Source organism: Symphodus melops (assembly GCF_947650265.1).
Source record: "Symphodus melops genome assembly, chromosome: 2".
Taxonomy (NCBI): domain Eukaryota; kingdom Metazoa; phylum Chordata; class Actinopteri; order Labriformes; family Labridae; genus Symphodus; species Symphodus melops.
In genome coordinates, this window is record NC_136692.1 from 2,450,278 (window position 1) to 2,475,042 (window position 24,765).

Below are 24,765 nucleotides of genomic sequence, written 5' to 3' on the forward strand. Positions count from 1 at the left end.
TTAGTGAAGGTCGGACAGGTGGGTGTGTAAATGTTGTTATGGGGGGCAGTTTAGGACTTTGGAGCGTGACACCTTTAAAACAACTTCCTTGTTTCCCCTGTTCAATAATAAAACATGACTTGTTGATTTTTGTCCCAACAACAACTGAGTGAGAAAGTATTTCCTGTTCCTTGTGTCAACCTTTCCGCTGTGATGCTCTACTTCTGATCTAATCCAGGTTAATGACATGCGTGTCTGAGGGGCGGGCAGTGGACTGGATCCAAAGAGAAAGTTGCCCATTGTAGCGCCGTAGACAGGAGGCATGAAGGGAGGGAGGGAAGGAGGGAAGGAGGGAGGGAGGGGGGGGGAGTCAAAGCCCGGCAGTGCCCGATCCAGCGCAGAGATCCAGCGATGAGGAAGTCTAACTGTGATGAGGAGGGAGGGAAGCGGCTCATCTCTGTAGTTGCGAGAGAGCGTGACTGGTGACCGTACCGTATACTGGGAATACTGGGAACACTATGAGCATGTGGCGGGGATGTTATCAGTGATCATGTGCCTTATTGGCACCGAGTCGGTGCCGTCTCAACGGTGAGGTTTGTGGAGGGAAAGAGAGAGAAAGAGGAGGAGGAGGGGTAGACAGCCTGGCAGACAGGTGCTTCACATTCTCTCGGTCCTTCTCCAGACATGGATACCCGCAAGGAAAGCAAGGTAAGGAAAGCCATGAAAGCCAAAACGACGAAGCGGAAAGGGAAGCAGCACAAAACTGGGAGGTTTACGAGGAGGAAATCGCTTCGATCGTTTGGGAATTTCATGGGAAGGATCCTTAAAACTTTGGGCACTTTGGCTCACTTTGGCGACGCGGAACCGCAGGACGCGGAGGACGACGACGGCGGCTTCGGGCAGAGCGCCTCGGGGGGGTTCAAAGACGACTGTCCGCAGGTGTACCGGGAGGGCACCGTGAAGAAGAGCTCCACGGTGTGCTCCTCTCACGGCTCGGTCAAAGACAGGCTGTCGTGGTGCCATGGAGACAAGACCCCCGGGGTGCTGGGGCTGAAGAACCACGGGAACACCTGCTTCATGAACGCCGTGGTCCAGTGCCTCAGCAACACGGACCTGCTGGCGGAGTACCTCGGGCTGGAGCAGTACAAGGCGGATATAGTGAGCCAGAGCAGGAGGCTGAACGGGGAGGCGGTGAGGGGCGACGAGCGGCACACGCACCGGGGAGAGGTGACCGAGCAGCTGGCGTCGCTGGTTCGAGCGCTGTGGACGCTGGAGTACACCCCGCACCTGTCAGTGGAGTTCAAGGTGAGGACACAGAGAGCGGGGGGGGGGGGTCGTCGCTGTTATTTACACCTGAAGGCTGAGGCTTTTATTGCATTTGGCTTTGGTTACATGCATTTCTTTAAGGCACAAGTTATTTTGCTCAAAGTCCACCTGCCATGTCGTATATTACTTAACCGAGAAAAGATGTGCATGTTTGTCTTTAAAACAAAAGTAGGACTATATTAATATGATCTCTTAAAGCCCACCTGCGCTGCCAGTGAGTCCACAATAGGCCTAAAAATAATGTGGCTACCTAATTCGGTCTCAATTATACAGCTTTGGTGGCTTCCAACAGCAGGCTGGATTTAGGCTCCAGACTCCCAGGGGCCCTAAAAACTCAAAGTGAAACCACTTAACCTTAACCTGCCATTCACTGCACATTATTCCTTCATTGTCCTGTTGAGTTCACCCCATTATAGTCCTCTGTATATTTATGTTACTATCTTATTCGTTTTTTGTCCCATTGGGGATCAATAAAGTCATATCTTATCTTAAAGCTTGGAGCGTGTTATGAAACAAACTGGAAATACTACCAGTGCCTCTTTCAGACCTATACAAGCCTGACTGCTTTCATAGTGTGATCATTGTAATGCGTGTAACCTCTGATGGAGGGGAGGGGTCAAAGTGACGCCTGGAGGGGTAATCAGAAATAACTTTACAGGGGAATAAAAGCCACAACATTTTCATATGGGTTTTAAATTCTCAGACACGTGACGACAACTTCAGAGGAACAAGGACTATTTGTATCTTTCCTGTAAGAAAAATGAATAAAAAATAATCCTGTGTTCAGTCGGAAATGTATGTTTTAGAGTTCACACAGCAAGGCAAGGTGGATTTAGTCAGTGCAGGTTTAACCCCCCCCCCCCCCCCCCCCTCCTTCAGGTCTCCTGGGGCCCTGAAAGCCAGTAAATTGGTTTGAGGTTATTTCATTAGCCTCCCTTTATTTCTGGGAATGTGGACTATGCGTAGAATAAAACAGAAATGTGTGTGTGTGTGTGTGTGTGTGTGGGGGGGGGGGGGGAGTGAGGGTATTTTAAATGAAATCACTACAACATAATTGACACGCAGTAAACCTTGTGTGTACTCCAGCGCAGGAGTTACTGGAGTCTCCAGACAAAATGAAATAAAGCTACCTTGAGGTGTCTGCTGTGCTGTGGGTGCTGCACCCAGTGTGCACTCGAAGAAGACAGGGTGCATATTGCACAGAAAGAGAGAGCGGGGAGGGGGGGGGGGGGTCAGTCGGGGCTCAAAGTGAAATTCATGCCCCCGGCCCCCCTGTGGGCTGCTCCAGCAATGCATAAAGAGAGTCCATTACCTTCAGGCCAGATTACTTGGACACATTCTTCTCCTGGAATTTCCCCAGCTACCAGCCTGAAGAGTTTATTTTCCTCAGCTCAGGTCCTGCACACACAGACCAGCAGGCGTGCGTCAAGAGCACTTAGCCAGGATGTGTAGGCAGTAGGACCTTCTATCACTGTCTGTATGGGGCTGAACAAACACCTGAATGGACGCATCAGCACTTGATTGAGTGCAGTTCAAAGGTCAACCTGTGTGTGTGAAAAAGATCCAGGCGTGCAGGTCATGTTCCACTGATCCACAGCCACTCCCACTTTTTATTGTTGTTTGTTAAGCTAAAGGTAGTGTGTGTGTGTGTGTGTGTGTGTGTGTGTGTGTGTGTGTGTGTGTAGTGTGTGTGTGTGTGTGTAGTGTGGTTATTCCACTTGACTCACCTGCCCAACAGTTCGGGTGGTTTGTCTGCATTCCTGGATTGTGGAGTGCCGAGGAGTCCAGCATTCCTTTCACGAGCTCTTTCTCACACACAAACACAAAACGACGAGGAGGTAGCGACACAGTCCGCTTCACGACGCCACACTGAGAACGCCACGCTGAGAACGCCACGCTGAGAACCCTATACTTCTATATCAGTGCTACGTGTAGTTTAGAAGAATCCCACTGTCCACAACAGAGCGGAGAACAATAAACTGACGAAACAGGAAACTTCATGCAGCTGTTTGATTGCGTGCACGCCTGCACGGATAATCGTAGCGGTCGTGCGTATACGGTCTAATCGGCGTGCAGCAGTCCCCCCCCCCCCCCCCCTGGAGGATGCTGTGCAGCGTGCTCACATCAGCTCACTTTGACTTCCTGCAGAATAAAACACTCAGGGCTCTGTCAGGAGAACCTCCCGGGTGAAGACTGATTGAAAAAAGCGTCGTGTAAATAATGGAAATATCAGGAGATTTGTGCGAAGTGTGAACTAAATCATGTATTAGAGCGCGGGGAGAACATGCTAACCCCTCCTCACTGATCACAATGCAGCAGACATGTCGATTGTATCGTCCAGAAAAAAACGTGGGATCAACTTTTACAACATTATTAATAAAACCATTCACAAGTTCCAGCGTCACGTGTTTTAAAGGTGAATAAATGTCCCTGTTGTGTCGATAAATCAACAAGTGGTGACTCACTTAAACACAGAGCTTTTTTTTCCCCACTCATGACTGTTTGTGAGCGAGTGCTGCAGGCTCCCCCCTGCTTCCCCTCTTACTGAGGGGGGCTCACTGAGTAATAACCGCTCGGCTGCAACCAACAGCCTGGGGGGACGTTGTAGGGAAGGAGGGGGGGGGAGGGGAGGGGGGGGGAGCTGTGCAACATGTGCACAAATCAAATCACTCAGACATGGAGAGACAGGAAGAGTGCACTGTCATTCATAATGGAAGAGGTGGATTTTCATGATAGTGACTTTGGGTGTACAGCCTCAACCGAAAGCACCAGTTAGTATGAATTAATAACCGTGTGTATTAAAGAGAGAGAGAGAGAGAGAGAGAGAGAGGCTTGTTCCAAAGCTGGAGGGGAGAAGTAGTGATTAATACAGATGAAGAACTTGATGCTATTTTGATCTAAAAGAAAAAGAAAGCGTCTCGGGGTTTATAGATCATTCATGATCATAAGAGCTCAAGAACACGTTTTTTTTTTCGACTTCTTTCATGTGCAGCTTCACTGACTTCAGCCTCCGTGGACTCTGGCCAAACTTCATGTTTGTGATCACAAAATGATGAAGGAGAGCGAGACCTTGAAGGGTGTCGAAGTCCTGTTTAGTTAAAGGATGTTTTGGATGCCGGGTGAAGATGAGAGTGATTCCTCTTCACCTCGCCACGCTAACTGTCAGCTTTAACATGGACTGTATACATATGGACGTCGTCTCAGTGATGTCACCCGTCTGTTTCCAAAGAGGCCGGATGAAGCCCAGCGATGGTTGTCACCATACTGTCTCAACCGAGCTTTCCATCGACCGAGAAAGAGGCGAGCAGCTACAACACACTCACCTGTCACTCAACTTAGCCCCGCCCCTAAGTGATGCTCAATAAAACAACGTACTTTTCACCTCCTGTACAGTTTCACATATAAAGAAATTAGTTCATCCATCGACGCGGACATTTTCCCGTTCGGGGTCGCAGGAGTCGATTCTAGCTGTCATTGGGCAGGAGGCGGGGCTACATCCTGAACAGCCATACTCACATTTACACCTTCGGGTAATTTAGAGTCGAGTGGACACGTGTGGAACTGCAGTTTTTCGCACCACCCCATCTTCATCTGATTAATCAGCCAATGGGTGATGACTTCTCCTGGAGCATCATCTCTTTTAAATTTGGTCGTTCACGGTTCCAAAAAAACCCCAAAAAACGATCAGTATGGCCGCTTGTCTCGTACCTTAAAGGTGATGCGTGATTGGCTGATTTCCGGGTCCAGTTCTGGACTATGAGCCGTTGAACTCAATGTCTTAATGTGCTCCCCACCCCCCTCCGTGTTTACATCCAGAATTCTCTCTTAACTCTATTTGGTGCTAAAACCTCTCATGATAGTTTGGCTGCAAAAAGGAAAACACTCTCCTCCTCCTCCTCCTCCTCCTCCTCCTCCTCCTTCTCCTCTCCTCACGCCATCGCATCGATGCAGTGATTTGAGTCTGTCTGCTCAGCCTCCTGTGAACCATTTGAAGCATTTACTGCAGCATGTTCATTCAGCCTGGAAAAGGAGGATGCCCCCCTGCTGAGACGCCTCCGATGGCGAGCACTCAGAGAGAGCGAGAGAGCGAGAGAGAGAGAGAGAGAGAGAGAGAGAGCGAGAGAGAGAGAGAGACATCTCTGGTAAACTAGCCTCATAAAATCCCTTCTAGCCTGTAATCGGGACAACTTTGACAACGGGTCATTACAGCCGCTAAAAGATCGGCACTGGCCCACAAAGACGTGGAAAAAGAAACTTTTATTAGATAAGGGCCGCCGCTGTACTTCCTGTAACTTCTTCAGCTTTTTGGGTCGGTGTTAGGAGTGAGTCACGAATGTCTGTAGAAACCAGAATGACCTTAGACGGCAGAGAGGGAGGGAGGTCGACTTTAAAGCTCCTGTGAGGAGTTTTTAGTCCGCAGCGAAAACGACGAGAAAGCGAGTGTGACCATCCGCATGAAGAGTCGACATTTCATATGTTGTTATTTCTCATATGTTATATGTTGTCCCTGCAGGACAGCCGGAGTCTCAGGTTTCACAAGGCCCCACTGACCACATCGTCAGCTGTCGCTCCAATCATCGCCTTAGTTTTGGCCGTGTGTCCCGCCCCCCCTGTCCTGCCCCTGTCCCAACCCCCTGTCCCAACCCCCTGTCCCACCCTCTGTCCCACCTTCTGTCCCGCCCCCCTGTCCCGCCCTCTGTCCTGCCCCAGTCACGCCCCTGTCCCGCCCCCTGTCCCGCCCTCTGTCCCACCCTCTGACCTGCCCTCTGTCCTGCCCCTGTCCCACCCTCTGTCCCGCCCCCTGTCCTGCCCCTGTCCCACCCTCTGTCCCACCCTCTGTCCCGCCCCTGTCCCACCCCCTGTCCCACCTTCTGTCCCGCCCCATGTCCCGCCCTCTGTCCCACCCTCTGTCCCGCCCCCCGTCTGCCTTTTCTTCGACCGACTCGACGTGTCAGATCGGCGTTAATCGTTGTCCCATCTCTACCTTGTAGATATTAGAAATCTCTTTCTGTATTTAATGGTCAGGTTTGTCAGAACGGCTTCACGACACATTCGGTTGTTGATGAAATCTGGAGGGACGAACGGTGCGTTAATTCGTTGCGTTTCACTCCTGACCTGAAGGCTCGAACAACACAGGCACGACCTCTAGAAGTTAGAGGACGCTTGGCGGGACGCAGCTCCGTGAGGCCGGTGGAGCGATGAAGCCTGCGCGGTGATTTATAGTAATCCTGTTTGTTGATGGAGAGCAGGCAGTCTGTGACAGCCGGACCGATGCTTCGTTTGTCTCCGCTCTCATTCTCACTCTGAAGGATGTTTTACTGTTTGTGGAAACACACACGCACACACACACACACACACACACCACCTGGCGCTGAGTTTGCACGCTGGGACTGCCTCTAACTTCAGGTTGATGGCTGCAGTTTGTCAGTGAAGCAGATGGGGACGACTTTCTGCAGATTAAAGTGTATCTCCAAAACAATTTTTTTTAAAAATATGAGATCAGATTACATATTTAGATTAGATTTTTTTTAATGTATTGCCGTGACTAAACAGAGGCAGCTTGAATAGTGAACGAGGAGGCCTCACACTTATAAACACAACTAAAGTAGACCCCCCCCCCCCCCCCCCCCCCCCTTACAGAGCCAACATATGCTGTTTGGAAGCAGCATGTGTTCACACGAGTCGGTGAGCGGCACTCCATTATACCTCCACCGCTGTGACAAGAGGCAATAAAGAAACACAAGGAGGAGAGTGTCGGTGTAAGCACTACAATATGAGAACATTTCCATCAGCTTTATTACACCTGCTGTGATTTATGCGCCCGACGCGGCCGTGGGAATACATCAATCTTCAGTGTAGTACATGTAGGTGGGCAGCTGCACTCGCCCGATCATGGAGGAGAGTCTGACCAGGCTGGGAAGCACATGGAGTTAGCAAATCAGCTAATGATAGCATGACAGATAGAGCCAGCTAAAGGTGGATTCACAGCTTCAGCTGAGCATATCAATTTCTCACTTTCAGCCCGAGCGCGTGGAGCCCTTTTCCCCCGGCTGTAAACCATTCACAGGCGATTATTCCCATCCTATCTCATCCCTTCTTATTTCTTCCTGATCGCTTGTAAATCCCACGCCGGGGACCGCGGCAGACACGCGCAGGCTTTGTTCAGTCTTGACTTGCTGGCGCCTTGATCTAAGGATTTTCCTGAGCTTCTCAGCCTTGCGTAGGAAATTTTTTAGGTTTGATTCCAAGATTTAGGCTTTAGATTTAATGGTGGAAAAAAAACAAACACTTTATCTTGAGGTGAAGCAGTGTGGCCCTCGATGAGTTGGGAGGTAGCAGCTTGGATTTGGAAGGATGGAAGGAGGAAGGAGAGGTACAGCTCTAAAGCCTGATTTATACTTCTGCATCGCGTGGCCCGCAGTGGCCCGACGCGCACCTCCAAAAAATTTAAGAGGCAGAAACTTCGAGCACGACAGCTGAAGAGAGACGGGAAGTGTTCTGAAGAGAGAGCGGGGGGGTGACGACCTGAAGCCACAGCCGTAGCACCGAGGACCAGAGCTTCCATACGTACAGGCAGGGCGAGCAACACAACCGCTAGGCTAGGTTGAACAGCTTTATACACGTTGCAGGATGTAATGACATCCTGGTTCTCTTCAGCCAATCTTTCAGGGTAGAGAAAGTGTTGCATGCAGTTCTTCCTCAACGTTAGTTTTCGCCCGGTCATCATTCTGTCATCCCTCCTTTAGGCAGAGAGAGGGAGGGGGTCTGTGTACGTATGTTTAGACTTGTTTACAGAGGGAGAGGATGGATGAAGGGTAATGGTGTGAGGTGAACCAAGGGGGGGCGCACGCCCTCCCTCCTGGGGGACCAATGAGAGGTCCCGACCTCTGCTGTGGCTGCTCTTTTCTTTGTTTGTAGACGAGCAGGGAGTCCTTCATATTTTAGTTTCACTCTATTTACTGCCAGGTTTACGCAACGTTTTCAGCTTCAGTGTTTAGCCAGCTCTGCATGTGGTGGACACTGTAGCTTCAGTGTTTAGCCAGCTCTGCATGTGGTGGGACACTGTAGCTTCAGTGTTTAGCCAGCTCTGCATGTAGAGACACTGTAGCTTCAGTGTTTAGCCAGCTCTGCATGTGGTGGAGACTGTAGCTTCAGTGTTTAGCCAGCTCTTCATGTGGTGGACACTGTAGCTTCAGTGTTTAGCCAGCTCTGCATGTGGTGGACACTGTAGCTTCAGTGTTTAGCCAGCTCTGCATGGGTCTGTAAAGCTTTCTGCGTTCTAACCTCTCTCCATGTTTCAAAAGCATCTCCAACATTGATCCTAGTTTGAGCAGCTTTCTGCTGCTGGAGCTTATTAGAAACATGCAGAGGCTTTTTAGCTCGGGTACAATCACTTCTATCTGAAGCAGTTCCACTGCCCGCTTCCATCGCTGCAACACCTGTTGACCTGATAACTTCCTCTGCTCACAGAGGAAGAGAGCGCCATTAGATGTCGTACAGACTGCTCCTTTAAATCAATAAAAGAAATAAAGCTGTCTTAGAAGAGAATGACAGAATGAAGAGAAATGCTTCTAAAGCCGACACATCGGGTCAGAACCAATCAGCTGCAGGCCGAGTATCAGACTCCAGACTGATCAATAAGTTCTAAACAAAAAGCTCAGCCCACCTTCATCCTCTCCTTGACTCGCTGCGAAGTGTTTTCTCTGCAAACACTCGAGCTGTGCTTCAGGTCAGCTTGAAACACTGCTCAGTGTTTGCACAGCAGCGTGACATTTCAACCAACCTGCACTTCCTGTCTCCGTCTCTACCTGCAACTCCCGACTTTGTTTTCCTGCTTTCATTTCTGCATTTACAAGAATTCAATTAAAAAAAAAAAAAAAAAAAAAAAGGGGACTGATGCCTGGGAATACAAATGTGTCCCTTTTCAAGTGCTGTGTGGCAGAGACGCTCAGAGAGACAGCCGCGTAAACAGATATCAAAGAGAGAGCAACATTACCACCAGCTTTTACACACACACACACACACACACACACACACACACACACACACACACACACACACACACACACACACACTCAGAATTGTACAGAGGGAGAAATCAGTCGACAGGGAGCAATGTTTTTCTGCGCCTCACTCTGAATATTTAGTGTTCTTTGTGCCTCTCTGCGTGGAGAAGCTGCCATGACTTCCTCTCAGAGTTTGCACGCTGACATGTGGCGACTTTGTCTCAGGCGGTAGAGTCGGTCGTCTCTCCATTGGAAGGTCAAGGGTTCGATCCCCAGCTCTTGAAGCTACATGTCCGATGTGCCCTCAGCTCCCGCTGTGCTGTGAGTGGTGAGAAGTCAGACTCTGTAAGTGTTTTATAAAGGAGAAGGTGTTGGAGGACGCTGCGTCAGATTGTAGTGTGTGTTTGTGATTACGCTGATTTATTGTGTTCAGTCTGTCAGTCGTTGATTTTGTTTCTTCCTGTCTGGACACTCGTGTTAATGAGAATCTAAATCTCAATGTTCACTTCTTTTCTCTGGGACCAACACAGCTGCTCCGTCACTCCCAGGTCTGCTGGGATTATACAGCACTCTCTCCTCCTCTCCTCCTTTCCTTTCCTCTCCTCCTTTCCTCTCCCTCTCTTACCCTCTCCTCTCTTCTCTTCTCCTCTCCTCCGTTCCTTTCCTCTCCTTTCCTCTTCCTCTCTTCTCCTCCTCTCCTTTCCTCTTCCTCTCCTTTCCTCTTCCTCTCTTCTCCTCTCCTCCTCTCCTTTCCTCTTCCTCTCCTTTCCTCTTCCTCTCTTCTCCTCTCCTCCTCTCCTTTCCTCTTCCTCTCTTTTCCTCTCCTCTCTTTTCCTCCTTTCCTTTTCCTCTCCTCTTCCTCCTCCTCCTCCTCTCCTCCTCTTCTCCTCTCCTTTCCTCTTCCTCTGCTCTCCTCTCCTCCTTTTCTTTCCTCTTCTTCTCCCCTCCTCTCCTTTCCTCTCCTCTCTTTTCCTCCTTTCCTTTTCCTCTCCTCTTCCTCCTCCTCTTCTCCTCTCCTTTCCTCTTCCTCTGCTCTCCTCTCCTCTCCTCTTCCTCCTCCTCCTCCTCTTCTCCTCTCCTTTCCTCTTCCTCTGCTCTCCTCTCCTTTACTCTTCCTCCTCCTCTCCTCCTCTCCTTTCCTTAACTTCTCCCTCTCTGCGTTCGTCCTTCATCCCTCCATCCCGTCAGTGCTTCCTTGTAGTGATGAAGCTCATTAGTGGGCCGTCTGCGTCGGCTGGAGCGTGTGTGTGTGTGTGTGTGTGTGTGTGTGTGTGTGTGTGTGTGTGTGTGTGTGTGTGTGTGTGTGTGTGTGTGTGTGTGTGTGTGTGTGTGTGTGTGTGTGTGTGTGTGTGTGTGTGTGTGTGTGTGTGTGTGTGTGTGTGTGTGTGTGTGTGTGTGTGTGTGTGTGTGTGTGTGTGTGTGTCTCCTCGGTTTATATTTAGTCCTGGGGCAGCGCAGGTATAACGTGGAGATTGTTAATGAGGCGTTGAGCAGCGCTTGTATCGTGTCAGTCACACACACACAGACGCAGACAGACGGGCGAGTAGCCACCTAGCGAGGTGCTAATGCACTCGTTACTTCAGCGTGTCTTTGTTTGTCAGTCGGACTCGTAAACACGCAGCTCCCTCCTCTTTAATTGAATCAGACAGTCTGGCTGTTTTCCTCCCTCCTAACACCTGTCAGGTTGTGTGTCTCCTTTGTATGACTCACTCTTCACAGTGCAGCGTACGGATGTGTTTGGACTCTTAAAATATTATCGAGCGCCACAAATATTACAAATGTCAAGACTCACATGTGCTGTGTGTCGTTTACTGATGAAGCCAAAATAACACCTGAAGACATCGTTTCATAAAGAAGAGGCCACAGAAATAATATGAAGAGGTTGTTTCAGTCCGACTGGCTTCTTTGGGTTAAAGGTCACGTATCCTCCTCCTCTTCAGCTGCTTTAAATACGTCTCAGAGCTGCGAGAGAATCACTCCCATGATTCCCCACTCGCCTCAACGCCATCTTTTTTTTTTGTTCTTATTTTTGATTGAAAGCCCCCTGGTGGATGAATTCACAAACTGTGCCTTTAAAAACATTTTATTAGTGATTTGAATAAGTCCGTAGTTCCTGCAGGTTTCAAACTGTGTATGAGGACTTAACAGCGTGACAGCTGAAGGGAGGGGATGCAGATCAACTTGATCTGTTCTCAGGTGAAGGATGTCTGACGGGTGTTCTTAGATATCTCAGAGTGATGATGAGATGGAGATGTCCCAGCCTCTCTAAATCTCTCTAATGAGCCGCCTGAGGGCTCCTGTGATCGTTTCGTCAGGGACCGTGTCTGTATTTAATGACTTCTCAGAGTGTCATATTAATCCCGACGTCTCTCTTTTACTTCTATTTTTTTTTTTTTCTTAGAGCATCGTGGCCAAGTACGGCTCTCAGTTTCGGGGAAACTCGCAGCACGATGCCCTCGAGTTCCTCCTCTGGCTTTTGGACAGAGTTCACGAAGACGCTAACGCTAGCCTCAACAACAACGTTAGCAGCAGCAGCAGCAGCAAGACCAAAGCCAACGCCAAGGTGAGTCTCGGGCTCTGTTACTGCCCAACACACACACACACACACACACACACACACACACACACACACACACACACTGCCTTAAACATTTCGGGTAATGAATTCCAACTTTAGCGACATGAGGTCCTTTACCTACATTGTCCTTTCGAGGCATTAACAGCTGTTCACACATACAGTAATTCAACTCTGCACCATCTGAGGGTCACCTCAGAAGGATTTTTATTCAGCCAGACTCCTCTTCTCTGCCTCTTTTTATCCGCTAAAGGTTCAAAGGAATGTGAAAAGAGCAACCTGCTGCTCCGGCCTTCGTAAGCTAGCAGAACAGCGTTGTGTGTAAGAGTGAGAGGACTGTTTGATCGGAGCCTTGCATCAGTGCTGGGATAAAGTTGCATGACTGACCTTGTTATAGCATCACAGCTCCACTGTCCTCCCTGCTGTGAAACGATTACTACACGACCACACGGGTTGGTTTGTTTGATTCGAGAACACAGCTGCTGATGTGCAGAGTTCAACTCACCGAGCTCCGTCCTGAAGTTTGAGGTGATTCTCTGTCTTTGAGATGTATCAGGAGAGAGCAGGCCGTGCTCTCTCTCTCTCTCTCTCTCTCTCTCTCTCTCTCTCTCTCTCTCTCTCTCTCTCTCTCTCTCTCTCTCTCTCTCTCTGTTGTGGGATGTTCACCTTGCTGCTCACTCTTGGAGAGACGCCAGACGGGTGATGTGTTGAGAGGCAAATGAAGGACAGACACATGATAACTGACTTTTTCTATCATGACGCCGCAGATTGCCGAGCACAAAAACATCCCTTTAAAACATCTCTGTGTTGGACATTTAAAGTTATTGTAGAGATTTAACCTTTTATCTGACAAGTGACTACTTTTGGTAATTTCCACATGCATTCGATATGGCCGCCCTTCTGCACCTCAGGAAGGACGAGAAGCATGTGATCCTCACTCAACCAATCAGAAGAGATCACCCTACGTCACTCATCCTGTTGTTGTGGCATTTAAACCAAATATGGAAACTTCATCCATGTTTATTTTTCTACATGAAATGATTATTTTTTAACAGAAATAAAGTTCTCCTCTAAGCTTTACACATCGAGTGTGCTAACAGGAAACGCTAATCGACTGTGTGACGGTGCATGTTCATTATGACGTTAAATAAGCAGCATCAGCCTCTGATACAAACACACACACACACACACACACACACACACCCCCCCTCGTGTTTAATTACGTTGGTTAAGTATCCTCGTGCCAGCGTGCGGCCTTCCTGTCTGGGCCTCTCTACGACCTCCAGTCCTGTTAGTCAAATAAAAACTGTTATGAGCTGAAGAGTCGCTGCGCCGCCGGCGTCCCTCCTCTTGACAGCAGCGCTAGTAGAAGCAGCTTTTATGCCACACAAACAGCTCTCATTAGGCTGCCAGTGAATCACAAAGCCGGCTTTCCTCCGCTGCTGTTGGGAGGGAGAGGAGAAGAAAATCCCTGTTTTTTTATTTATTTATTTATTTTCCCCACTCACCGGGAGGGGAACATGTCTGATTCTATGAAATGAAATCTCGTCCTTGCTTCCTGTTAATTGATTTCATTCATGGAGCGCAGCTCGCTCCCGCTTCCACTGCTGATGTCAGAACTCAGAGGGTTTGAGGTAGCGTCGACATGTTTGGTGTTGGGTTCGACTCTGATTCTGATTTTCCATTTGGTGGAACGATGGAAGTTCAGTTCAGTTCAGGGACAGGGAGGCTTTGACCGCCTCGTCTGTCACCTGATCCTGACAAGCGGACATGAAGGATGATGCTGCAGGTCATGCTGAGCTGACAGAAACCTCACAGCGTTATCGATGTCCATAGACCTCAACACCTTTCATTTCCCTTATCTTATTGTTTTAAACTGGCTATGAAACGTCCCGGTGACTCTCTTTGAACGTGTCACCTGTTCAGTTAGCTTAGCATTAACAGCAGCATCTCTGTCTGACAGCCTGTTACTACAGCTCATCACAGCTCTCTCATCGTTTCATCCTCTTCTTCTTTGTCTTCAGCCGGCCTGTGACGCTCTCATATATTTTTTAACCTCGCTGTTAATCCTGTCATGACGTATACTCTGGACGTGTGGTTGTTATTTCTTTAAAATCAGCACATGGTCATGGAGAGTTGGATTTCACCTACGATGTAAAAAAAAGTAAGCGATGGCGGAAACTGAAAAACATGCAGTTCCTGAAGTGTCCACTAGAGGCTGGCTGCAGAAGTACAGGAAGTCACATACACACCCATTCAGAAAGCCTGTTTTTACAGCAGACTCTGACATGTTTTAAATAGATCTGACTAATTTATGATTTTTAAGATTTTTAACATCAGAAATGACCAGGGTTGAAAAAACAAAAAAAATGATCTTGGGCGCTAATTAACGTTACAAGTGGTGAAAAAGTCTCTTGGTGTGCAGCGCACGTGTCTTCATTTTCCTTCCCCTCTTTGACACAGTAGTCATTATCGCGCCCGGCGCTCATGTTGTTCAAAGAAAATGAACTTGAATCCCTGTCAGCACCCAGGGGAGTGTTTGTTTTTAAATGAGCTGTGGTCGCCTTGGACCTCCTAAAACCTGAATCTGGTTCTGAAGTCTGAGGAGCAGAGACGGATCAGAAACATGGACAACATGTTACTTATAGCACATTTCCACTGAGCTTGTTCCACACACAGTTTGATAGTGTGTGGAACAGTGTTAATAGGTTTACACTGAGCCGCTGTGTGTGTGTGTGTGTGTGTGTGTGTGTGTGTGTGTGTGTGTGTGTGTGTGTGTGTGTGTGTGTGTGTGTGTGTGTGTGTGTGTGTGTGTGTGTGTGTGTGTGTGTGTGTGTGTGTGTGTGTGTGTGTGTGTGTGTGTGTGTGTGTGTGTGTGTGTGTGAAATCCTCTCTGAAGGAGAACCATGTTGGGAACAAGTTTTACATTGTTGTTTTTAAGCAGTGAAAAGGTCACGACCATTTGTTTCCTCTCCATCTTCTCAAACGTCCTGAGCCTCCGACGACTCCTCGTTCATTTAATATGAAATATCAAAAGTGAAACTTCAACTTCTTCAAATATTTCTTTCATTTTTTATCAACACTTGATGGTCCTGTTTTTCTGTCCATTTTTATGAACATCCTTTTTGTCATTTCTTCTTATTGGACCATCACATCAACGACCATCCATCACTCCGAGCAGCTGCTCGATTCTGATTGGCTACTTTGGCGTGTTTTTTTTTTTCGTTAATGAAAGATGAACATAGAAAACAAACACACAGACTGTGCAAAGCCGTGATTGGTCGCTTCTAAAATGACGCATGTAACAGATAATGTTATCAGTTTGTACTTTCTTCCTATCAAGTGTCTGGGACCCCCCCGCTTAGCGAGAGAGAGAGAGAGAGAGAGAGAGAGAGAGAGAGAGAGACTTGCACTTGTCAGCATTCTGTGAGCGAGCTCCTGCAGCGCGCTACATTTAGCCGTGGGCTCTCCATGAGCGGGATTTAGAGCGAGAGTGTTTAAAAAGTCATCCGTCTTACCCCACAGGGCCGAGCCGGGACACAAGCTTTGCCAATGCAACCCCAGCGCCAAAGCATTATGCATGCATTATTCCACTTTAAACGTCGATAGTGGTTGGCCTTTCTGCCCCTTGAGGGTTGACTGTGGAGCGAGAGGGAGAGATACCCCTGCCCCCCCCCCCCCCCCCCCCCCCCCCCACCCTCGAGCCAGCTGCATAGACTTTGAAATGGGGTCAGTGGACGCTGTGAAGGGCTCGAGCTCTGTTATCGACGGCTCCAGAAATACTGAGTCTGATCGCTCTCTGCGCGGCTCCTCGTCTCCAGGGGGCGCTGCAGAGCAAAAGTCGATGAATGAGAGGAATCAGCTGCCAGGTGTGGTGACGGTCTGATCCCGAGTCAGTCATGTGATAACACAAGCTGTTAGCTCTCAGCGCGGCGATGGATGACCGCTGATTGGTACGATTAGCATCAACGGTTCGGACCTCGTGTGACCTTGTGTGACCTCGTGTGACCTCGTGTAACCTCTGGTCCAAACTGAGACTGCTCCTTTAAAGCTCATGCAAGAAAAGAAAACAAGCTTTGGCCGATCGTGAAAAATCGGCTCCGAAGCGTGCGATCAGTTTGACAAAGCGATGATGAGAGCGAGTAAATCCTTTGAAGCGGCACGCCGCTGCTGCTGAATGACAGCGACACACGCCTGTACATAAAACATGCAAATGTCCCGTAAATATTTCAGGATTGAATGACTTATTAAATGGCGTATTTGCCCCTGAGGGGGTCGAGCTGTAACGACAGCCGAGAAGCATTTTGTGAAATATTTAACACGAATCAGAGAGTTTTTAGAAAACAGCTTTGAACTTTAATCAGAAGTCAGAGGGAAGAAAACGAGCCGATCACAAACTGAATTATTCATTGAAATCAACAATAAAGTGAATATAACATCAGCGATATGATAAATGATTACAAACGAGCAGCTAATGCTGAGATCAGACCGCACGTTGTGATCACTTAAGGACCATGATGCTTCACTCCAGCAGCCACATTTCAAACGTCTTCCTGCACGCCGCATATATGTGTGTTTATGTGTGTGTGTGTGTTTATGTGTGTGTGTGCGTTTATGTGTGTGTGTGTTTATGTGTGTGTGTGTGTGTTTATGTGTGTGTGTGTGTTTATGTGTGTGTGTGCGTTTATGTGTGTGTGTGTTTATGTGTGTGTGTGTGTGTTTATGTGTGTGTGTGTGTTTATGTGTGTTCGTGTGTCTTTATGTGTTTGGGGCAGTAAGTGGCGATGGTTTGAAATCCATATAAATGGAGAGAGGGAAGAAGAGAAGAAAATTAAATAAATAAATAATAACAGAATAAACCAGTAAATATATATATATATAACAATAATTAAAAAGTAAATAAAATAAATAATAATTAAAACAAATAAAAATAGTTATAAAAGTTGGTAATTGTAAAATAACAACAGTTCTCACAACAATAAGCAAAAAAAAAAAAATATATATATATATATATATTTATAAACATAAACACACACACACACACACACACATATATATATATATATATATATATATAGTTTATAGACAACAGTTCTCAGAAAGATTTTCTAAAATTCGTCTTTTTGTTAAATGGAGGTCGGATCCATCATTTCTTTTCCGTTTCAGGTGGTCAGAAATCTCGATGCTGATTGGCTGTCCTGGCAGATTTGTCGCTCAGGTTGAGGTGTTTGAACGTTAGCCGTCCTGTCCTGCAGAAATGTGATTTTTAAAGATGAATAAATGGAGCTGGTTTGTGATTGGTCCTTCTTCTGTTTTCCATCCGGACAGTTTAAATCCTGCAAACAAGCTGCTGATCTGTGATTGGTCACTTACGAACAGTGCAAACGGAGTCCAGAACACTTCCAGACCTTTATGTGGACTCTGTAAATAGAGAGAGAGAGACCTGTGAAGGCGGCGGAGCCTTTAATATTTAATGTGAGAGCAAAGTGTGTTTGACTGGAGAGCGACCACCAGACTCCACTTCCTGTCTCTCTCCCCCCCCCCCCCCCCTGCTGTGGTGTGAGGGTCACGCCCGGGTGAAGTTGTTCTTCCTTAGAGTCGCCTCCGTGTGGTCCCGCGTACCTCTCACTGCTCTCGCATCAAAGCTGCGTAACCCCTCGACACGGCCGCCGCCGCCGCACACTCGGCCGTCTTAACTGAAAGTGACATTTCTCAGATGCCACACATTCCAGCCGACGGAGAGAGCGAGAGTTCACGGAAGAGACACTTTCTATTCTTCTAAATCCTTTCTAAAGAAAAGGACAAGTGCAGAAATATACAGTTTAAAGTCAAATGAAAGCACTTTGATGTTTTCTAACGCCTCGCTGAGCGTTATAGCGCTCTGTAGCCCGTTAGCAGCATCAACTCCTCAAAGTGAAGACACACGCACGTTGTTGACTTTGATGAACACTCGAAATCTTCACTGCTCGTTTGAACCTTTTCTTTCTTTTTGGGGGGGGAAACCCCGACCAATCACAGGAGGTCTTATAAAGCGGTTCCGTCCAGATTTGATGCTGCCTTTCATGTTGGAGAGAGATTCTATATTTCTATCAGGTCCAAACGGTCTGGACAGAATGAACGGGGTCAGTGAATCCCTCTCCTCTCTGAGAGGAGGAGGAGGAGGAGGAGGAGGAGGAGGAGGAGTTCTTTTAGAAGTATTTCCCCACATACACTATTTCTCTGCCTTCACTTTCTTTACGCCAAGCTTTCATCCATTATTCACCCGGCCCGTTCATGAAGCCTCCACCCTGACGTGATGTCTCCATCTATCAGTGAGTGATGGTTGAATGACTGAGCAGCTCCTCTCTCCCCCCCCCCTTAAATCTGTGTGAGACCTCTGCACGGAGGGGAGTCAGATTATTTGGTTGAGTTTGCATCAGGATGAAAGCGAAGCGGTGACTTGGCGTTTTTCTTTGACCCGTTCAGAAAGTCCCTCGGCTCTGACTGCGTTTTTTTTGTTTTTTTTCCTTCTTTGTGTCTTTATTTTGATATCTTCACCGTCCCGATATGTCGGTGCTGGTGATTCCTTTTCTGCTTCTTATGGGAACGTGGAAGTTGAGAAATCCATGCCACTGTTTAATAGTGTGTGTGTGTGTGTGTGTGTGTGTGTGTGTGGGCAATACAGAAGTGTAAAATCCTGCATTTTAAAATATAGTACATGTGAAGACTGTAGTTTCTTCTTTGGGACCTTTTTACTTTGAAATCAAAGTGTGCGTCTTTCCACTTCCACATTTTCTCTGACACAAAAAATAAAAAATATAAATAAATAAAATCCAGCCTGAAGCTGCGCTGTAGGTCTACAGAGGTAAGCTCACCTCTTTCTGAATCAGCAACCTCAGATCTGATAAAATAACTTCGACCTTTGGACCCCGGACAGGAACCTGACCCGGGTCAGTTTATCAGACTGCTCACGTTAGCAGAGGCGCTCCATGAGACCTGTCAGCACTCGGATGTGTGAACTGGCTGTTAATGGACTGAATATAAAGAAACATGCTGCAGGTGAGGAGTGCAGCCGTACTCATGATGTTGGTGTTAACGTCACTGTTTTTAGAGAATGGAGAGGACAGAGGGAGGAAAGGGTCGAGGTCGGGTTCGAACCCGCTTAAGATGACAGTATTCAGTCGACAGTATTTCGTTGTGCTTGCACAGTGACAATAACGAGATCTCATCTGAGGAAGAGTCCGATGTTACACACTTAAAATCACTTGAGACAAATTGAATAAAGATGCGAAGGGCGAATGTTTGGACGTCTTCCTCAGGGTCAGAAAGTTTGTTTTTGTACTCACACACACTGCGTCTAGAAGTTAGTTCTTTGCACCTTTGTTCAGTTCGTCTGAAGTGATTTGTGTGCTTCTTTGGTTCCCGCCTTGAAGAAGAAGGCATACACTGAATCTTCTTTGTACGTCTTCTGTCCTTCTGCTCATAAACACTTGAATAAAAACAGTCCAAGGCCGCGAGATGATCTGATTCACAGAAGTTTATGTGAGCAGAACTCAGACTCAGCTTTGTTCTCTGATAACTCTGTGTGTGTTGAGGATTTTAAAGGTCTGAATGACATACTGACCAATCAGCAGACACGTCGTCATGACAGCGTGGTTCGGCTGCAGGTTGAGTCTTTTGCATGTGTTTCAATGCAGCTTTGTTTAAAGGCAGGGAGGGTCATTTTTAAAAGAAGCATTCCCTCCGTGCTCCGTCTGCACCCACCCACTCCCCTCTGTGCTCCCTCTAAAGCCACGCCCCCTCCCCGCTCTGCTCCCTTTAAAGCCACGCCCCTCCCCTCTCTGCTCCCTCTAAAGCCACACCCCCTCCCGCTCTGCTCCCTCTAAAGCCACGCCCCTCCCCTCTCTGCTCCCCACTAAGGCCACGCCCCTCCCCCGGTGCTCCCTTTAAAGCCACGCCCCTCCCCTCTGTGCTCACTCTAAAGCCACGCCCCTCCCCTCTGTGCTCCCTCTAAAGCCACGCCCCCTCCCTCTCTGTGCTCCCTCTAAAGCCACGCCCCCTCAATTACATCGCTCCAGAAGTGGACCTCATCTCATCTCTTGCATCGTGTAGAAATGACGTCGTCTCATGTCTCATTCGGCTTTAAGTAAACTCTCAGTATAAACTCTGTCATCGGTGAGCTAGAGGTACACAAGAGGTAGTGAAAGAGCAGGGAGGCGTGTGATTGGTTCATCAGATTGGTACCTCGGGGCAGACATTGGTCGAAGTTTTTACAGGCTTAAAAACTGATACAGATAACCGATTTTCTTTGTTCCGTTTTCAGAGCACCTGAGTTATTAATTTCTGTCACGACCTAAAGACAAAAAAGACCATTTCTACCAGAATCTTAAAAAGTGGATCTGGAGGAAATGACCCACCCTGCCTTTAAATGTAAGGCCCCACACGTCACTGCTGAGACAGAATCTAAACACCAGCATGTTATTTCTGTGCAGAGACGAGCAGTCTGTGTTTGTAAGCAGAGGGCTCAGGCTTAGAGACCCCCCGCCCAGCTGTGGAGGCTCCCTGCAGAGGAGCGCTGTGATTGAAATGCCGTTCTGCAGGAGGTTATGAAAAATTAAAGGAAGTCCTCTCAGAGGGGGAAACAGCCGCAGAAAGAGAGAGACACACATGCTCCGAGTGGATCCATAAAGAAGCAGCCAGATTAGCCCAGAGATCGATTTGTGTTGAGGACAGGACAGCAGGTACATCCTCCGCTGGTCCTTCACATCCTACAGGTGTCCTGTGTGTGTGTGTGTGTGTTTCATGTTTGATAATCACAGACAGAATGAATGCTCCTGCCTGCTCCCTCTTTTTCCCTGTTTTCTCTTTTTGAAACGTGTGTTTCCTACACACACACACACACACACACGCAGCAGAAACACACACACACACACACACACACACACACACAGGTGACTGCAGTCACTCCAGGTGGGCATCATGAACACTTTCACCGGTGTGCACGTGGACACTCTCTGTGAAAGGCTTTTAATGGATGCTGCTACGAGAATGAAAGATTCATGATGATTCTTCGATTTGATTAAGTTCATGAATGTTTGAGATGTCGTCCCGCTTTAAATAGCTTCAGAACATCTGAGAGATAAACTTCTGTAAATACACAGAGAGAGAGAGAGAGAGAGAGAGAGAGAGAGATGAATTGAGGACTACAGTGCAGGAGTTTAATGGGAGTTGGACTCGTCTTATAAATGCTAAAGTATTCTCTTCACAGCGAGACTTTCAGAGTGAAATTTGCACAAAAGGGAAATTTAATGACCTTCACATTTTTTTAAATTATTTTCTGTAGCGCTGTATGAAAAAGTGGAGCTCTAGCTCTTAACTTCTCAAAACGTTTTCATGATTATTTCAAGGACTCTTCATCTTTGCCTCTCATATCACGGGATAAATTAACCCACATTAGCGCCTTCAAGGTCACTCTGCAGGTTTCATCGCTGGTCTTAGCTCGATCCCTGAACACTAACAGTGGAGTGAGGACTTTAGAGGATTTGATTTAAAGTCAACACAAAATAATGCAGTTTCTTTTAAGGCTCATACTTTAGATGTCACCTAAATGTCTTTAGCTCTCGGTCATTCTGTGTCACTTTATGTGCAATATGAAGCTACGAGCTAACATTAGCATGCTAACACTTAATGCAGAAGACAGGTGGTTGCAGCTCGAGGCGAAGGAAAGGTTTGTCCACTGCGTGTGCTTATTAATGGTTGCTTAATCGCGGTGCGTTTCTCATTGATAACTCCCTCGTGTGAACGAGGGTTGTCGGCATGACGCTGAAGTAGAGTGGAGGCGTGGCTAAACAGCAGCTTGTTGTGGTTTCACGCTGGCGCTCAAGAGCGACATCTACTGGTTTAAAAAAAAAATCACACATTCATCCTGTAAACACTCCAACAGGACTGGAACTGTTCTTCAGGAACCTGTCTCCTTAAAGTCATTCACTCACTCTTTTGATATCTATAAATAAGTTTTTTGATTTGAATACAAATCTAAAAGCTGCCCTTTAGCTAGCTGCTAGCATAAGATAAGGGCTGACGCTTGAGTGACAGACGGTTCTTCATCAGTGTGTTAGGACTGTCTGCTGTTTGGACACTCACAGCTGTGAGTCTGACAGTGGACATGCTCAAGACTTTATTAGTTTTCTCACCCAATCTCCCAGTTCTTTCCTAACCTGCAGCTCACGCTCGCCTGCTTCGTCATTTACTCCCCGATGCCTGCAGGATTTTTCACAGCAGCTTTTCTGACAAGGCTCTGCAGATGGGAGGCGTAAAAAGGAGCTTTTTGCAGTAATTAATGTGGAGATGGATCCGGAGATACCTGGTGGCTGTTAATTGCCACCTGCAGTCGAGTGGAAAAAAAACCTCAGAGGAATTTAGTCATGTAAATGGTCACTGTCAGTCTCAGTGTTCGGTGGTGAGAACTGGTTTTTGCTGGTCTTATTCAGGTAAACAGAGTTTGTCCTGCAGCTTCATTGTTTTGGCCTCCTTCTGACACACCCTTCACATGCTTGTCTTCCTTATATGGTCGTGTCTTCCTGGCACCTGCAGGCTCGGTAACCATGATGCTTGTCTGACCTGTTCTTCATTGTACACTGAAGTCCTCAGGGGAGGGAACTGAAAAAAAAAAAGAAAATATTTGTGTCTCTCAAGAGAAAGGAATGAAGGGACAAAGTGCTGGGACAAAGTGCGACAAACAAAGAGGAACATTTAAAGCATGAACAATCGCAGGCATAGATTCCCCCCCCCCCCCCGTCTGACAGGGACAGTCTCCGGCTGTGAGGGCCACATGCTGTATGAACAGCAGGTTCAAACTCTCTCGACATCTTCAGTGCGGATATGAAAACAGCGTCAGTCGCTTCAGTGTTGGATTCAGTCGGCTTGTGTGAGCGAGCAGATTGTGTTTGACTCTGTGTGGGTGCATGTGTGTTTGCTCTTGGTTTTAGTGAGGCTTTGGCTTTAATATGCGAGTGTAGCAGATTGTGCAAAAAGGATAAAGGGTTTAAAAAAAAAAAACAGACAGAGACCTTTTTTTTTTTTTGCAGCTCCAGCCGGATGCTCTTAAAACAGCATACAGCAAATGTTGTTGCTGCTGATGTTCCCAGAGACTCATTTCCCCGACGATTAAACACAAATTGATTCAGATCAGTCGATGAGTTCAAAGTTAGTGTGTGGCTAACGTTAGCAGTGCTAGCATCAGCAGCCTCTAGTCCTTCTTACTGGTTAATGTAGCTACTGACCGTCCAGTGGCGGGCGGCTTTGTTACAGCATACATACTGTATCTGATTTGGAGTTTTAGGCTTTTATTGATATTAATATTAAAGGCTTACTTTGAGACTTTAGGACACACCCCCTGAATCTCTTAGCTCCGCCCTCCCCTCCTGTCTCCTCCCTTTCCCGGCTCCTCCTGTCCTGTAGTCGGCTAATCTCGCACATCCCCTGTTGTCACCCTCTCCAGCCTGGTATTTAAAAAATATATATTTTCGGCTCTAACTATAACTATAAATTAAATGATGTGTTTGAGATTGGACGTTCTGCATAAGCGAGCTTTTTTGACATTTAAAAAAAAGGGTCCAGGAGGAAATTAATCTCTCCTACGTGTGATCACATTTCAGTTTTAAAGTTCTCAGCATCCTCCTTTGGTATGAAATCTCTCCCCGGGTTTCCCAGAATGCCAATACCCCTTCAGCCTTCAGCCTACCCCCCCCTTTACCTCTGTTAGGACTAGAGGATCCGGCACCGGCCATCTAAGAGCTCAGCGGCCATCAAAGCGAGGGGAAAACACTCTCACATGGACCCGCACTCTCTGGAGGCTAATGAGTTCTCCCTCTTTCATCTTGATTAGTCACGTCGATTCGTTTGTTTCTCTGAGTCAATATTTGCTTGGGAATGAACTCTTCCAGAGATGAGAGAGAGAGAGAGAGAGGGCGAGAGAATGGGGGGGGAGAGAGAGATGGTGCTCGCCAAGCCAGATTAGGCTGTCAGCGCTCTGCCAGGGCCTCTTGTCTGAGGCTGCTTAGTTTGTGTTCTGCCTTTGTTTTGGCTCGCCTCTCGTCTCCATGGTAACAGCCAAAGAGTGGCGGGTCTGGCTGGACTCGGCACAGCGTGGAATGGAGTGGGTACGTGCGGCGCTCTTCAAATTGCAACAGGCTCCAGATCAGTGAATCACGCCGAGAAACTTTCCCCTTTTATTCCTTCTCTGTGAACGAAACAAAAATAAAACCTTAATGAGTAAAGAGTGACCAGTTTGCCAAACAGAAGCACAAGTGATGGCTGAAAAGGGAAGTAATAATGGCTGGGTGTGCGAGGGGTTAAATGCCGACGGTTCCCCTCGTTATCACCCAGACAGCCGTGTGAGTCGGCTTTGAAAAGGCTGAATTAGTGGCAGTGGTCCGGAGCTCAAAGAATAGAGGTGAGTCAGCCGCTTTACTGCAGGGACAGCGTTATCCTCATCCCTCCCCCTGAGTCAGACTCCATGTCGCTCGGATAGAGACTGCCCCCCCCCCCAAGCCCACCCCCATTTTTCTCTTCTGGTTCTCTCTTTTTACACTCATCCTCTGTTAGACAGTCTGAATCTGAAATATACAGAAGAAATACCTCCCTGTGTTTTACAGTTTTTCCCAAACATCCTGTCTAAACACTCGACACGATATATTCTGTTTCACACTGTCAGCTTGGTGTGCTCCTGGATCTGTTTATTTGCACTTTTAAGAAAACCTAAAAAGACCCAGCTCTTTATGAACACCATACTACCTGAAGGATGAGGATGATGAGAACTCACAAGAACAGCTTTTGACCAACAGACTGCTTTGCCTCTGATCACTTCCTGTCAGCACCTGTGTGTCCGCTCAGACTTAA

The 24,765-nt window shown here is 47.5% G+C and overlaps 1 protein-coding gene across 1 annotated transcript in view; it reads left to right on the plus strand.

Annotated features, from left to right (window-relative positions):
• Nucleotides 1-663: 663 nt before the first annotated feature.
• The window catches only part of usp43a (ubiquitin specific peptidase 43a), a gene marked incomplete at its 5' end in the record, with an annotated part of 81,178 nt that continues 57,076 nt past the window's right edge, over nucleotides 664-24,765 (plus strand). Inside the window, 2 exons of the mRNA XM_079337611.1 lie at nucleotides 664-1,284; nucleotides 11,713-11,874. Of these exons, the coding sequence (XP_079193737.1) occupies nucleotides 664-1,284; nucleotides 11,713-11,874 (783 nt within the window). The remainder of the gene's footprint in view (nucleotides 1,285-11,712; nucleotides 11,875-24,765) is intronic.